Source organism: Mycteria americana, chromosome Z (genome assembly GCF_035582795.1).
Source record: "Mycteria americana isolate JAX WOST 10 ecotype Jacksonville Zoo and Gardens chromosome Z, USCA_MyAme_1.0, whole genome shotgun sequence".
NCBI classification, from domain to species: Eukaryota; Metazoa; Chordata; class Aves; order Ciconiiformes; family Ciconiidae; genus Mycteria; species Mycteria americana.
Window position 1 is genome coordinate 48,928,042 of NC_134396.1, and position 16,846 is coordinate 48,944,887.

The 16,846-nt window shown below is 38.9% G+C and overlaps 1 protein-coding gene across 6 annotated transcripts in view; it reads left to right on the forward strand.

The window, feature by feature from the left end:
- PCGF3 (polycomb group ring finger 3) overlaps positions 1–16,846 on the forward strand; it is a 57,267-nt gene that overhangs the window by 20,502 nt on the left and 19,919 nt on the right. For 3 of the 6 annotated variants that reach the window (XM_075526524.1, XM_075526527.1, XM_075526523.1), the window contains 2 exons: positions 9,259–9,301; positions 16,439–16,556. In XM_075526524.1, coding sequence (XP_075382639.1) covers positions 16,448–16,556 — 109 coding nt within the window. In that variant the 5' untranslated portion in view covers positions 9,259–9,301; positions 16,439–16,447. Of the gene's footprint in view, positions 1–9,258; positions 9,302–16,423; positions 16,557–16,846 lie in introns of those variants that run through there. The other 3 variants (XM_075526526.1, XM_075526525.1, XM_075526522.1) reach the window with 2 other exon arrangements.

The window sequence follows — 16,846 nt, forward strand, 5'->3', positions numbered from 1 at the left end:
TACTACTCTTTGACTTTTGATCATGAATAAATTGTTAAAAACTTAAGAGTAATGTGTAATGACTAGTGAATAGTAAGAATTTCTGACTTAAAAATCTGACTAGCATAAAACCCATCACTGAAACAGTCTCTTGGGGAGTAATATTGAAGATCGAGTTATACTTACTATGTACAAGCAATTTTACTCCAGAGGTATTCAGGCACAGCCTATTTTGGTTGCCAGGTGGTTGCAGGAAGGGAGAGAAAAAATGTCTCACTCATTTGTCTAGTTATGGAACCAAGACTAGGGATTAAAAAAAAAAAACAACCAAAAACAACAAACCAAAACAACCCTTTCAGTTACCAACTCACATACTTTAAAACTGGGATCATGAGCTTTTTTTTTTTAAACTTTCCAGTATTGTTGTGGGGATAGTAATACTCTTGTATTAATTAAAAATTTTTAGATGTCTGTCTTAAAGGGGCTTTTACTTGTTTACTTAAAGGATGGCTTTTACACCCACAAAATAAGGTGAGGTTTTTTGTTGTTGTTTTTTTTCTAGTTCTTCAAAACAGTGCTTAAAACAAATAGACTTAGACTTGGGGAAAATTTCAGAGAGTAAAATGTGATAGCAGTTTAGAGCTTTAGGTACTGTTCCAGTTGTCTTTCTCTTTTCACCTTCCCTTTTGCTTAGTTGTGTGACTTCGCCTACAAAAGACATTCACAAAGCCAAAGTGTTCTTGATGCCAGGAGGGAGTACCTCTGATACAAACCTCCAATAATTCAAGATACTGGGAAGAAATCTGTAACTTGCCTGCAGCTTATAAAGTTATACCTTCTAAACAAAGCTCCTGATTCATTAGGGAACATTGAAATGTCTCAGTGCCCTCACCCCCTCTCCTTCTCCTCCTCCCCCCAAAAAACCCCAAAGTGTTGAAATACGTAAAAATGAAATAGGTATTGACATTTGCTTGCTCTAGGAAGGCATGGTGATTTTCTAATCCCTTCATGAAAGGTAAGTATATTCTGATAATATAACTTTTATATAGGCCTTATAATATCCTAGTTTTTATCTTCAGTGAAATTAACTTAAACCTGTGTTTTGAAATAGCAATTATGAAGGAACTGAGTTTGGGTTGTAATTGGCTAGAAGCTCAAACAGTGGAGAATGTTATGTTGGTTATAAGAGTCAGGCTGTTAACCCACACTTAGTTGTGGCAGACAGGCAAGTCCCTAAAAGAAACATTGGGATAGAGGCTTATCTGAATAATTATGTGCAGTCTGTGCTGTGTAATTGGAATAGTTAGGTGGTTAAACCCATTTTTCTAGTGGTAAAGGCAGCTAGTATTTTAGATGTGATAGTAAATTAAGGCTCTTTATTCTAAATGTCATGTTTTAAGATAACATGAATTTTGAGAGCCTATATTATTCCTACATGTTTCCAGTTTCCAATACACAGAGTAAAAGAGATCATGGCTGAGTTAAAGTCTTTAGAGGTTCACCCTATGCTTAAGTAGATTCAGTAGACTATTCTGGTTTTGGAAGAGGAGGGAAGTAGTCTTTGGTGTAGCTTTAACTGGATTTAAAAAATGTGTATGATGACTTCTAGGCTTGATGAGTATTGTGTGTTTTAATTGGGATAAACTGTAAATATTAAAGGGACTTCACGAAGTGTTCATTTAGCAGGTTTTCCGGTGGATTTCCTTAAGGGATCATCTGCACTATCTTAGACCTGAGCGCATGAAAGTAAAGTTACACTACTTGGTCATGCATAATTATTTCTTTTCTTTTCTGAACTGCAGCTGAAGTATGTATCTAATTGTCAGCAGTTTACTCTGGTTTGGCATTCATATGGCCCACAAGCATGGCTATGAGAGACTAAAGAGGGATAACTATTTCTAAGCATAGAGTGAATGTCCTATTTTGATAGGTCTGGTACAGAGAAAATAATACTTGCTTGTTGGCTAGGTGAAAAATAACTTCTTGGAAGAAGAACTGTTCTTGGTGAGGATCCATCCTGTGTTCTGCACCCTCTGTTTAAGTATTTCCCTTTTGCAGGGCTGAAGAACAGCTTACATTTACTTTGCTTAGAATTGTAGAACCATAGAATGGTTTGGGTTTGAAGGGACCTTCAAAGATCATCTAGTCCAACCCCCCTGCCATGGGCAGGGACATCTTTCACTAGATCTGGTTACTTAAAGCCCCTGACCCTGAACATTTCCAGGGATGGGGCATCCACAACTTCTCTGGGCAACCTGTTCCAGTGTCTCACCACCCTCGTCATAAAAACTTTATTCCTTATAGCCGATCTAAAGCTACCCTCTTCCATTTTAAAACCATTGCCCTGTGTCCTGTCACTACAGGCCCTGGTAACAAGTGTCTCTCCATCTTTCTTATAAGCCCCTTTGCAGTATTGAAAGGCCACAATAAGGTCTCCCCAGAGACATCTCTTCTCCAGGCTAAACAACCCCAACTCTCTCAGCCTTTCTTCATAGGAGAGGTGTTCAATCCCTCTGATAATTTTTGTGGCTCTCCTCTGGACCTGCTCTAACAGGTCCATGTCTTTCTTGTACTGGGGGACATAGAGCTGTACTATGTGAATGTACACAGTACTCTGGGTGGGGTGTCATGAGACCGGAGTAGAGCGGGAGAATCGCCTCCCTTGATCTGCTGGCCACACTTTTTGTGCAGCCTGTGATACAATTGGCTTTCTGGGCTGCAAGTGCACATTGCTGGCTTATGTCCAGTTTTTTGCTCACCAGTATCCCCAAGTCCTTCTCCACAGGGCTGCTCCCAAGCCATTCATCCCCCAGCCTGTATTGATACTGGGGATTGCCCCGACCGAGGTGCAGGACTTCGCACTTGGCCTTGTTGAACTTCTTGACGTTCACATTGGCCCACTCCTAAAACCTATCAAGGTCCTTCTGGATGACATCCCTTCCCTCAAGTGTATCAACTACACCGCTCATCTTGGTGTCATCCACAAACTTGCTGAGAGTGCACTCAATTCCACTGTATCTGAGATGAAGATACCAAATAGTACTGGTCCCAATACAGACCCTTGATACCACTCATTACTGGTTTCCACTTGGACGTTAAGCCATTGACTGTAACTCTTTGGACATGGCCATCCAGCCAATTCCTTATCCATCTAACAGTTCATCTGTCAAACCCATCTCTCTCCAATTTAGTTGGAATGTGCTTCTGTGAACATGTTTAAAGAGATCTATTAGGTTACATGGTAAAGCTCATCTGCACACCCACAAAGGAGCGCAAAGAGATAATGGGAGATGTGATGATTGTGCCCTGCCTAACTACTTCCAGGCCTATCACAGGAGCCATCAGTTTGTCAAAGGCCCATCTCCACAAGCCCAGAGGAACACAGGGGCACATTGGCAGGCAGGGAACCCAAATTAAGGACTCAGAGGAGGGCACAGCCCGTAAGGTATGTACCCTAACCAGGGTTGTCCCTGGAGAGCCATCAGCCCCGTTGTCCAGACATGACACCCATGACGATGAGTCAATGCTGGAGCACCTTTTGGACTGGGGGCTGGAGGTGTTACTGCAAGGGGTATGGGACATGGAGGGTGCAGGGGAAGAGCATTTGGGCATTCAAAGGATTTACGGGATATTTTGGGAAGGAGCCAAAGGCAGGGGAAGGGAGGGGCTTAGGTGATTGGGGAGGAGCAAACATAGCAAAACTGAGGGGCAAGGGGATTTAGATGGCCAGGAATGTGTAAATAGTTGGCTGGTCAGTACCTGTGTCCAGCCATGCCCTGTGTCTGATCAGTGCAGTGTGTCTTACCGTCTTCTTCAATTCCTAACTCCTTCCTGGGTGAGGGTGCTCTGTTCTGTCTGCAGGTGTGTCCGTGGGGGCCTGAGTGCCAGCAACTGCAGTCAGACCATGGGTCAGAGGGCCCAGGCTGCCAGCAACTGGAGAGACTGGCATGAATGGACATAAGTGCCAAAAACAGGAGTGGGACCTTAGGTCACTGGGGTCTGTGCATCCATGGTGCCAGGAGCTGGAGTAAGTGAGGTTGTGGGCACTGCAGCTGGAGTGGGTCTGCAGGGCAGAGGGACCATGCGCCTAAGTGCCAGTCACTGGAGAGATCGGAGTGCGCAAAACCAAGTGCCAGACAGTGGTGTAGGACCAGGGGTCAGAAGCTCATGTGTCTATAGTGCCAGCAATTACAGTGAGTGAGTGCTAGTGAAGAGCAAGCTAGGCTAGCCTACATGTAGGTGAAGTGGCCAGACATGTGTGCCTCTCTAAGGGGAAGACCCGAGGAGAAGCCCCGAGGAGAAGCTGGCTGTTGGGGTGACCAAGTGAGTCCAGCTGGCTGCCAGGGACACTGTAGGATCTGAGGATCTCTAAGGGTGAGACTGCTGGTGAATGTGTGGCTCTAAGGGAGAGACCACAGGGGACTCGCTACTGGGAGACCAGTGGAGTCTTGGCCATCTGTGTGTATGTGTGTCTCTCAGGTTGTGAGACTATGGTGGGGGTGGAGAGGGGAACTACTGGGGGAGCAGGAGAGTCCTGGCATGCTCTGTGTGTGCATGCGTGTGTGTGTGTGTGCATACCAGCAACCAGGCACCAGACAGTCTGTACCAGCAACTAGTGGGGGGCCGTGCCCTCTAAGGCATGTATGTCCAGGTGACAGCAGCTGTGACTGTGGAGACTGGGATCCAGGGGACAGCTACTGGGCAGACTGGGGATCTGGGCAGAGTCTAGCTGCTGCAGGGATCCACCTTGCACGTATGTGTATGTATTCTTAGTAGTGGACCTCCATTCTGCTCAGCTAGAGAGGGGAGCAGGGTGAGGCTGTTGGTGCTGTTTGTGTTCGTGTTCATGTGCATGCTGTGTCTGTGTCTGTCTTGATTGATCTGTTGTCAGTGGCTATATGTCTTGTATCCTGTGTGTGTGTGCCTACTGGGAATATGTGCTCAGCCCCACTACAAGTTGTATCTGAGGGCTTGGAGCTGATGCAGCATCACCTCTTTTGGGCTGCCAGATGTAGCCTGCTTTTTCCCTTAAGTCTCCTTTGGTGTTCTGCCTTTCACCTCCACAGTGTTCACCAGTGGAGAAATCGATCATCACCCTTGAACCTTTTCAGAGGAAAAGAACAATTACTATAAGTAGGCTGGAAGGCAAGTGGCTTTCCTTGCAAGAGTATTGTAAGAGTATGGCAGTCATTTCTGTAAGTGTTATCAGATGATTTAAATCCTTCTTTGGGACCAATTGCATATCAGTTTTTGGTAGTGTTTTAGCAATGTAACAGGCAAATACTCAGAAAAGTGAAGAAAGTAGTGTACTATTCTTGCAGGCCATCTCTATTTTTTCTGAGGTGTTGAAAAATTAATACCTTAATTTCCACTGGAACTGGGGAAACCTGACCTGTCAATTAGTTTGTATGTGATGTGATCTCTGCAAATTGCTCAGCACACCCATGAAATGGGCACAGAATTGAAATGCAATATTCCACTCAACAGAGGGTAAACTTAAAATAACAACAAAACCCCCTGAACAAATGCATCAGGAAACATGCTGCTGTCTATTCTGGGGGTAGTGCTGGTTTCACAATAATGCTATGTACTGATTTAAATTAACTGCATGCTGTGTTTGTGCTTAGTAGATCTTTGTTTTAAGAAGACAGAGACAACAAATGTGTAAAGGTTGTTTTTCATTTGTTTTTCTTGGGGCGGGGGAGTCCTCCTTTTTATGTGTTATTAAGATATATACCTGCTTTAGTGCAGTTAGGGCACCGGTGCCATCTGGCGGTGGTAATACCACCGTTTTCCCAGAAATGGGAAAAAAACGACTTGTGAGGAGTTCCACTGAGATGCTGGTGTGATACTAAAAAGAGTACACGGATACATTTAGTGCCTTAACATATACTTATGCGGCTGAAATAAGTCATAAAAGGCTGCACGTGGGCTATTAATCATAACTTGGCTTGCTAAAGCAAATTTAAATCTTTACCGATACTTCTTTCTGCTCAACAAAAAGGTTTGTTTCTAGTAGTTTCTTTTATTAAATAGTGCTTTGCAAACACAACATAAAGAATTTTGTTGAAGTTTACAATATTTTAAAACTCAATTTGGAAGACAAATTTTCTTCTGTAATTGCACTTTGCTAAACCCAGTACAACCTTCTCACTGCTAGTATGTTTGAAGTTACTGCTTTCTTTTTTTAAGTGGCTGATACATTAAGTTTGAAAGTAAAAATTCAACAACATAAACCTGACAACAGTTTAAATAAACAACTTTGATATCTGAAGCCAAAGCAACCGCAAATATTGTTTTCTTTATCCTTCTATCTCTTAAAAAAGGTGTCCTGCATCTTAAGTTGTTTATCTGAGATAATATCCTCATCACTTTCTAGAGTACCGTATATGCTGTATTGACCTCGTTAGCAATCAAAGTAGGACTATGACTACTTCTCCAGTTCTCTTTAAATAAATTTCTGACTCATAAATATCTTGCCCTGTGATGGAAAGATTTGCAGAAGTGCAAGGTACTTTATATTGAGCTGGTGGGGTTTTTGAATTAATTTCATTTAGCCATAATTCTTTTGATCTGTTGCAGGTCAGCATGATAGTATTTTAATAAGTTACTGCTAAATAAATTTCCTTATGGAACAGAGGTCTGTCTGTTCAGCCATTAACAACATAACTTTCTGTTGCAATTGATAATGGTAACAAGCTGGTTTTATGTTTTAATCCAGCTAGTTGAAGAGGCAGAAGTTCTGTGCTTGTATTTCTTCGGAATCTCTGACATCATGACCATGCAACTCTGCCTTCGGCTACATCATGCTGAAAGTGTGAATTAGACTTCCCTTTTAAACCAGGCATTAGTTCTCTAGTTACATGGTTATGTTCACAATGTCAGGACCCTTTTTTGGATCCTATCTTGATGGAATGAGGTGTTTGCAGGCCAGTTCAGCTGATGTAGATTGTGGAATTACATGGAAATAGCTGTTAAAATTGAAAATATTTAATAGTTTTTACGAATTAAATATTAATTTAAATATTAATATTAAAGTATTTAATTTATCAATATTTATTGGATGTCTTTGAGAATAATTAAACTGGCTGCCATAGCAAGGACTGTCTTTTTTTATACAGTTCAGTTCAGCTCGTTGTAGACCTAGGTTTCTGGGTCTCATCTGCTGGGTTTCATCTGCATGCAGCTACTAACAAAGGTGTGCGAGGCTTATGCCTGGCTTATGCCATTTCACATCATCAGATGTGAAAATTTTCTTTCCCACACTAAGTTTTGGGTCTGAGCAAAGTTCCAATGTTGTAATGTTTTGTTCTTAGAGCTGTGACTTTCACTTCAATGACACTGTCCTTGTGAATTGAGGTATACCTCCTGTTTCTATTACTGTTGTCATTCAGCTTTCAGTGCTGTATGACCTTAGTACCTTTCAGTAATTATTCAGCAAAATTACTAGCATCTGCCACATACAGCGGTTTTTCTCAGGCTCTCCACTGTGAGCACTATACTTCTTTTTTTTTAGTGAAGTAACATTATTACACCATATTTCATCAAAAGAAAAACATATGTGCTTATCCTTTTAAAACAGAGCAAGGTTGTAATGGTTTGTAAATCCTTCAGGCATTCCCTTCAGTTCTGGATTTGTACCTGGTAAGAGTAACTTCCTGTTTTGCTTTACAAAGCTATGTGGTACAAATGAGAATTACAGTTTGATAATCTGTCAAGTTATGAAGAGCAGTCATAGCAGTTGAACAAAAGTAGTTGAGCAGTTAAAGAAAATCTGTTTTGGAATATTAGTACTCAATTCTGACTTGTTAGTGTGCAGGAACAGTAAAGTGATCCACTTGCCTGGTCTCCAACAACTCTCTAGGTATAAAAATGAACTGAATTTCCCTGTCTGTGGCTTTTATAGTGTATCACTATCTTCCTGTAACCAGAACATGAAGAATATGGTGGTGATTTAGGACCAACTTGGTTGTTGGCTTTTTCCTCACAAGTTGAGTGCCACTTTCTTCTTCCAGCTGAACCAAAGTGTTACCTTGTCCTCTTCCAGTACCAGTGAAGGAAGATGCATGACAATTCCTTTTGAAAGGCTGTTACTCAGAAGTTTATGTTGTAATGTGCTCTTGGAATGGTGAGAAGCCTCTGACTTGGTTTCTTCAGAAGCAATGTCATTGACTACTCTGTTCTCCACATTTTGCTGCAGGAATAGATCTTTTTTTGTGGCAAATGCATTCTAGAGTTTCTTCTCCTGTCCATATGAGGGTCTTTCCATCCTCGGTGAGGACTTTTTTTTGTGGGTTCCAACAAAAGAGCGTCTCATGCAACGCTGCATTGCTTTCAGTTAATAGTAATTTTTTTCTCTGAATGCAGTCGAAGAAGTTCATAGTGGAATTGCTAAGAGATTTTCATTTGCATTGTACTGAAGTTCTTGCCTAGTGCTATAATTAATATCTTGTTGTATCATTGTATTTATAATTCCCTTAGCAATATAACAGTAAAATCAGTAACTACAGGCTATGCCTTTCATTTTTTGGAGCAGGAAGATGGAAGTAGTAGTATGCTTTACCTGTCTCCAACATCTGAGTATTTCCTTTGCGAATCAACTTAAGAAAAATTGCCGCCTTTTGTCAAGCTAATCTATTCATGTGAGATTATCCTCTGGCTAAAGGTGATTCAACAGTTGTTTTTATTTTTTAAAATATAATTTTATTTTGGAAAATATCTAGAGATTCTGGAAATAGGAATTATTTCCTTGAAAGTATTTTTTGAAACTTAAGATACAAAGAGCAGATTACTTGCAAATATAGCTTGAAAAATGAGAATAATATTCATCTGGCTGTGGATCTTCAATCCAAAATCTTTTCTTTTCTTACAGACTGATCACTATCTAGTCTGTAGGTTGTGGTTCAAGGTTTCTGCTTATTTATTTGGTTATTTTCCCTGTCATTTGTGAAGATAATGAATTTCTTTTCATTTTGCCATCACATGGTGACAGGACTACTTGGATTTTTGAGTAATTTTTCTTGCCTATGTATGTCCTTTCATAAGAGACTGTATTACATCTTTTTTCTTCTTTCTTTTTTTTCTGAGGATCTAATTCTGACAGTCTTTTCCCCCTTTCTTTTTCTTACTCAGAAGTGCCCCCACCCTGCTGTTATCTTCAATTAATATAGATACTTAGGTACTTTTAGGTGAATTTAGTGAGCTATGTATTTCTTTGTGGCAGCTGGATTTTGAGGAATTTTGGATGTTAACTTTCAGACTATTTTTCTGTCTTTTCAGGTCTCTGGATGGCAGACTCTGAAAAGAAATGCTGTTTTAAGAGGTATGCCTCAAGTAGGCCAAAATATTCCTGACTAGTGTATATATAAATGATAAGGCCATAATTCTAAGGACTCCCTCTGCTGATCCTTTCTGTAAGCCTGCATGAATAATACTTTTCAGTGCTGAAATCTCTCTGAAAGGTGAAAGCTTGTACAGAGACATTCAGGCTTGTCTTATTGGTGGCAGTTTTAGTAGAGAGATCTGTAATATACTGATTACGTTTTTGCTTGATCATCTTGATAGAACACTGCTTTAGTGGATGAAGTATAGCATGAACAAAACCAGTTGACTATCTGACACGTGTATAGCACCTGCCAACCTCTCCTGACTCTGTGTGTGGGGTTTTGTTTGTGTGCTTGTTTTTTAATTGGCAATGTAGTCCAGATGCCTTTGTAATTGTCTACACTCACTTCCTCCTCATGTGATGTAAGATTTACCAGACAGTGAGAGGCTGACACCATGCCAACAGTGTGGTATAAAGTAATGTCAGTTGGAACAAAGATGAAGAAATACTAATCTTTGTGCAAGTGATCATTTTTACTATTAGCTGGATGTTTGGAACATTTTGTGTGTTTGTTTGGGGTTTCATGTTCCAGCACTTAAGGAGACTGCCTCTTCTCTCTCCATTGTTGGTATGTTGTTTCTGAATAATTCATTGCTTTAGAACTGTTAGGAAAGCAATCTCTTAAAAATTGAATTGGATAGCTCTTCTGTTATGTCTCCTATCCATTTCAGGATTCATAAGTGGCAGATTTTAGGAAAGTAGGCTTTGTTTATCTTTCTAAGAGAAAGACTGGTCTAACCCAGGCTTTTCAGGGGTCTCGTTTTAATTTTTTTTAAACAGGACCTCTTAATTATTTTTTAGCCATGATTCAGGTCTCTGAAACTTTAGAAGATTTCCTGTTTCTCTAAAGCTGTACAGTACTTATTTGTTTTGTTCTGACTCAAAAATAATTCCCAGTGTAAAGTACTAACAACTTGGGTTAAAAGTGGCTCTTCAGCTATTGACTGAGATCCTGGTGTTGCTGGTGTTTATGGTGTGTTTACAAAGGTTTGAAGGAAAATGATGCTAAGAATAAGGGAATATATTATTGCTATTTTCAACACACCTGTGGACAGAAATCAAGAAGATGGTGCTGTACTATTCTTGGAGGTGCACACTTGTAGGATGAGGGGCATTGCACACAAGCTGCAACACAGGACATTCCTATGAGACAGTAGGAGCAGTTTTTGCCAGTGGGGGTGGTCAGACCCTGGAACAGGTTGCGTAGAGAGGCTGTGGAATCTCCATTCTTGAAGATTTTCTGAATGCAGCAGGAATAGGCCCACAGCAACTCGATTTAAGTGGGCCTACTTTGAATGCAGGGTTAGATTATAGCAGTTTGGAGGTTACTTCCAATCTATGTTATCCTATGAATCTATGTAACCTGCTGAGGAGCCACATTTTGCATTTTACATTTCCTGTAAAAGCAGGTGAGGCTCAGGTTGGTGTGTTTTGTTGGTTGGTTTTGTTGTTTTTTTTTTTCTTCCAAAAAAACCCCAACATCTGTAGTTGAGAAGTGTTTTGTGATTATAGAACCGAGTAGTTAGAGTAACTTCTTCCTATTCCAGCAACATGGTTTTGAGGGAGAAGGATTATGCGTTGGCTCTAGTGTTCACTTGTTGGCTAGGTAAAGAGTGAGAAACTTATAAATTCTTATCAACTGTCACTGTTCAGTCAGTGGATTGAGAGCCTCAGAAAGTTATATACAGTTCTTACAGTTTATTTGAGATTACTTGCTGTAGTAGGTTACTATTTAAGCAGGTAACTCTGTGTAGAAGAACTAATGAACCTCTGTGCCCTACAGATTTGCCTTGCTTGGCTTTGGCTTTCTAAAAACTAAGTTAAGGTATGATATTTCTATTGTCTGCTAACGGCCATAGAGGTTTGATGGGAGCCTAAGGTTTGCAGTGTTCAGCTGTGACAAAGGGGCCATTATGTTCTGAAAATGGCATTCAGATTCTGGTCTGTCCTCTGAAATTGCCTGCTTTTATATAGGATGATAACTTTCTTTGAGACTCCTGCTTCTGAACTTGGCTGCGATCCTGTGAAAGATTCAGCAGCTCTTGAGCATGCATCTTCTATGCAGTGACTGATTGGTCACATTACAAAATAAGGCAATTTCAAATAGTCTCAGTTTATTGTAGAGGTTTGCTTTTCATACTAACTCTTGCGCAGTCTAGTGAGTTTATAAATTCTTTGTAACAAAGAAGTCTCAATTTGGAGATACGTTTTTGTTTTGATTTGATTTTTAAAATTTTATGCAAGAAGACATCAGCCTAGGTGGTGCTTTGGAAAAGTAAACTTATTGTCCCCTCCTGTTGTTACTTTAAGCTGGTGTGTGTGACTTTAACCTCAACCTGATTCTGCCAGTTTTCTTTTTAAAGCAACCAATTTTAGATGTTGAGCTCACGCTAACTTCATTGAGGTAATGTCTATGTGATTATGACTGGATAACAGTTGCTTGACGTACTCGACGAGCAGCTTGAGAGCAGTTGAAACAGTAAGAAATTCAGCTTGCGTGGATAGGCAAAGGTAGTGTAATAGTGTAGTTAAGTTCATAGGATCATAGGATAATTCAGGTTGGAAAAGACATCAGGTGATCACATAATCCAAATGCTCAAAGCAGAGTAAGCTATGAGGTCAGACCAGGTTGCTCAGTGCTTTATCCAGTTGTCTGAACATTTCTATGCTCTTAAGCTGCAAGCTCACTTGAGAATGTGTATTTGAAGATGGTTTGGGACTTTTTGTTGTTTTTAAGGTTCGATTACTTGTTTTGGAAGTTTCTGAATTCAGTCTTAGCTTTATGTTCAACATGTCACTTCGAGAGAAGAGAAGATGAGATTTGTGGAAGATACCACCTAGAGTTCAGATTGGGAAAAATCTCATTCCATTTTTCAAAGGGAAGGTATTAAAGGGAAACACGGATTTGCCTAGAAAATAGAAAAATAGGTTGGTTAAAGCAAGCTGGCTAATCTTGGTGGTTCTTAGTCAAACTTCAAGTTTTGGACATTGTGTAGTCTTGCTGTTTAGTCCCAGTTTGTATGAGAATACTAACATGGATTAATTGTATGTGCAGAAAGCGTCAGTAGTCTAAGCAGAAGGATGTCACTTCATTCAGAATTGTTCAGAGGAATCCAGCAGCTCGTAAACATGCTTTTCCTCCTTTCTTTATGTTACTACATATTAATATGGTAAAAGTAGTTCTTTGGGAGTGCTACCTAAATAGCAAAACCAGATGCTGAGACTTCTGAAGGATACTGAGATTTTCTCAAGATATATGTCATCTTGCTTTCATGGGAGCCCAGCAGTTAAAAAAAATTAACTAGGTTTTCAGTTGCTTTGTTGATAAACTGTAATAATATTTCAACTGAAATTTGCAAGCTGATGAGAGTGATGTAAAATCTTAAATTTTTAATAAATATTTTTTTAATTCATTACTCTACTCGTAACGTTGAAATAACGGGTAGTCTTTATAATAATTAAGATGGAGTTAAGATGACCTAGAAATAAGGCTTGGGGATTTATTTATGATAAGCTTGTCAGCATTAATGTCTTGGAAATTTTTTGTACCTTCTGTTTGCTTCTAATCTTCAGATCTAATCCACGGTTTTTGCCCTACAGCAGTGTACTTCAGTGTATATATGGTTACTTGAAAAGTATGTTTCATGTGTTTTTTTGATGGGGTGATAAGAACTTGGCTGTCTTCTATGATGAAAGGGACTTTTAACTTTTGTTTGGCAGTAGGCTGTAGGAACATGGGAATGTTGGGACTCCTTCCCAAGAGCAGGTGTGTGATTCAAATAAACTAGGACCCCTTCTGAGTTGATAGTTTTTAACATATTCCAGATAGGAACATGGAAGACATCCTATATTAGCCATCTGCACACATGGAGAGTGCCTTCCTAAGTATTGTGAATGGTAGCTTAGCTTCGTATTTTGTACTATGACTGCGTAACCTTTTCAAATATATTAATAATGATAAAAAAGTAGTTGATGGTGAAATTTGCAATTATGTTATGTACTTTCCTCTAAAGTGATATAGAACAGACAGGTGATGAATGTGTTTTCAGGAATTACTTTATGTTTTTTAATTTGTTGCTGGTATTAATGAATTTAATTTCTTATATGAGGCTGAATGTTAGTTCTTCTGTTTCTTATTTATATATGTCAGTAGTTTTGCTAATTTTTTTTTTTTCCCCTCTTTCCCTCTGGGAAGCAATTCAGGTTGTTTTCAAAGTCTGAGTCTTTAAATATGTTGTCTAACTGAACTGATATCTTGGTAATACGCCATTTTGTTGCTAGCTCCTCCCTTCCTTTCTAAATAGATATGAACTGGTCTGGCCTTTTTTTTTTTTTTTTTTTTCTTTTTAATAAGGCCTCTTATTGTTACAGGTTACCTGTTTTGAAAAATAAGAGAGGCATTCCAGTTTTCTTCTTTTTCCTGAGACTAGAGGACACAGGTCTGAATTGCACAAGATGCAGGCTGAAGTGGAGTCTGACACTGACAGCTTGCTTACAGACCTTAAAAGTTGCATTGCGTATTGGAGATTCAAGCTGTGTTGAAGCTACCATCTCTGGGCCTCTGCATCTGCAGAGAAGAGATCATTCTCTTGTTCTAGCAGCTGCAAGATAGCAGTGTGGCCCAGGCCTTCTGGAGAAATATTCTAGTGTAGGTTTTGTCTTGTTTTGAAACTGAGGTGTCTAATGCCCTGGAAAAACCTGTTCCCATTCTGTTGCTTCTTCCAATAGTTCCCTGTTTCTGTTCTTTATACATCTAATGAGATGGTTTTTGTCTCATTCTTGAAAGGTGTATAAAATTTTCATAAGGTTGATTTGACAGGCTTGCTCTGGATATTCTAGAAGACATGTACTTTTCCATTGCCAAAAAGTGTATGATTTTGTTTCCCATTCAGTCAGTTAAGTGTGTATTACCTTTGCTGTCCTGTTTTTCTGGCACAATGGGCTTTATTAACATTTTGTAGTATTTTTACCTTCTTCAATGTATGGTTCATTCATTGTTGTCATAATATTATACCCTATCTGAACTGGGTTTTGTTTGTTGCAGGGTTTTTTTTCTAGTGGCAGTGCTTGTCTCTACTGTAGTGGGGAAAATCGTCATGCTTTTTCTAGAAAATAAATAACTTCTTTGCTTCCATTTTCACCATAATATCTTTGGCTCTTCTGCCTCATTAGTGCTTGGTGATCACCACTGCCTCATCAGTCTGTGGTGATCCTGAACACCTTTTTCTGAATTCCTGACTAGGCAAGTAATTAGAGTTGTATTGATATTGCTTTTTTAAGTATCCTTGTAGCTTAATTTCTCTTTTGCCTGTCATGAATTATGTTTTCCAATGTGCTGACTTTCTATTTAACTGATGGTTTTAAGCTATCTCCTGAACTCTTCTTAAAGTGATGTTGAATAGTTCATCCCCTGTGCCATGGAAATGTGTTTACTTCATGCAGTAGCTTCTTTAACTGGAGAAGCTTAACTTATGCACTAACTTCCAAGGGTTTAATATGTGGTTGGTTTTCAGTTGGTTAGTAATAAATCTATAACATACAATTTACAAAAGTAATTCCGTTTCCTAGTGTAGATTCTGACCTATCTTGTGTACTGCAAAACCAAGTTGCGCTTTCATTCTGCTGTAATGGCTAGTCACTAGCTTAATTAAGAAATCTCAAATACCATAAAATAGGTTTGATTTTTGTGTCATTTACTTCTTAGCCATGAGAACTGGAAGTCTTCCTAGTCATTTTTGTATAGGACAATGCAGATTTTAATGGGTGGGTGTTGGATGTGCTTTTCCATAGGTTGTAACGGAATATAAAGTACTTTTTCAGTGCTGGTATAGTTCAGATTAGTGTGAAAGTTTGCCTTTTGGTAGTTGTTTTTGCTTGGTACTACTTCATTAAACATAGAAAAATAAAAATTAAAATTAAATATATGTACTTCACAAATTAAATTAAAAGATCAGACAGCCTTGTTATGATATTTCTATGTAAAATTTGAGGAATATGTGTCACCATTCAAATTCTGAAATGTATTCCAAACTAAGCTAGATGAAAACTAGTATTTGTGAGGCAGGGACAGTAAAGTGACTTTAATGAAAAATAGTGTAATTAAGTGACTTCTGCAGTGCGGGAACCAAATGTAATAGGTTGTAAGCCAGTTTAGCCTGCTCTGTTAATTAACTCTAATGCTGTCAACTTGTGGTAACAGTACAATTTTCTTTTCAATATATTTTGAAAAATAAAATATAGCTATATTTAGAAGGTAACTGTTTGTTAAGGCATGGGCTTCGTGTGGTGTTTTGTCTAAAAGCAATTGAGGTTGCTGCAAAAAAGGTTAAATGAGCTGTTTCATTTTTAATTTCTGATTTATCTTCCTTTTAATGGTGGTTATGCCATCCCTTGCTCTGAAGAGAGAAAAACTTTATACTTTACGTTTCCTAGTAGAACAAACTGCAGCTCTGCCAATGAGACTATTTTAGTTTGTAATGTGTTCTTTAATTAACTTGAGTTTAAATAAAATGGGATGTCAGAAGGTTTACTTTTCAGCTCCATTATTGGGACACAGCTTCAAAATTATGCTTTAACCATACTGGCAAACACTTAAAATGTGGTTAAACCTACTGTGCCAAATCAGACCCAGTTATTTTGACTTTTCAATTATCAAAATGCTTTCAATTCTCAAATTGCTTCGAGGATTTTCTCTCTCCAAATTTTTACTATTTTTTTTCCATTACTAGACAATGTGATGACTTAGATCAGTAGAGTAGTAGGGTTTCACCTTAAATCCAAGTCCTTTGGTTAGTAAAGGAACTTACTAATACCATGCTAGAAAGACCGTTTTCTATGCTATTGAAATTTTGACTTGCAAAATAGCGTGGGTTTTACATTGTTTCACTTCTGTGAAGTCCTTTAAAAGTTAGAGCTATCGTCCTGCGTGTGCGCATGCATGCGCATATACACTATATGAGAGCCTAAAGCTCTATAAATATATCTTTAGGGTTAATTCTAGTCAATCATTTATTCCCAAATGACTTTTACCTGATGACTACAGCTGTGTTACTTTATGATATGTCTTTTCTGCAGACACCAAAGATGCTAACGAGAAAGATTAAGCTTTGGGACATTAATGCCCATATAACCTGTCGTCTGTGCAATGGATACCTGATTGATGCTACTACTGTAACAGAATGCTTACATACTTGTAAGTAGAATCATAATTAAGTTAAAGACATTGGTTTGGGGTTTTTTTTAACTTGATGTGCAACATGTTTTAATGGTTTTTTGTTGAAATTAAAAAATACATTATGCATCAGCCAAAATAATGCGTGCTTCACTAGACACTGCTTTTTTTAACAGATGATTTGCTTTTTTAACAAAGCAAATGAAGAGAACATTAAAGCTGTACTGCACAAACTTGAAGCCATATGCAGTTAGTGGTTTTGTATGCATTCAAGAATGGAGTCTGTCTTCCTGTTAAAGGAATATGTGGAA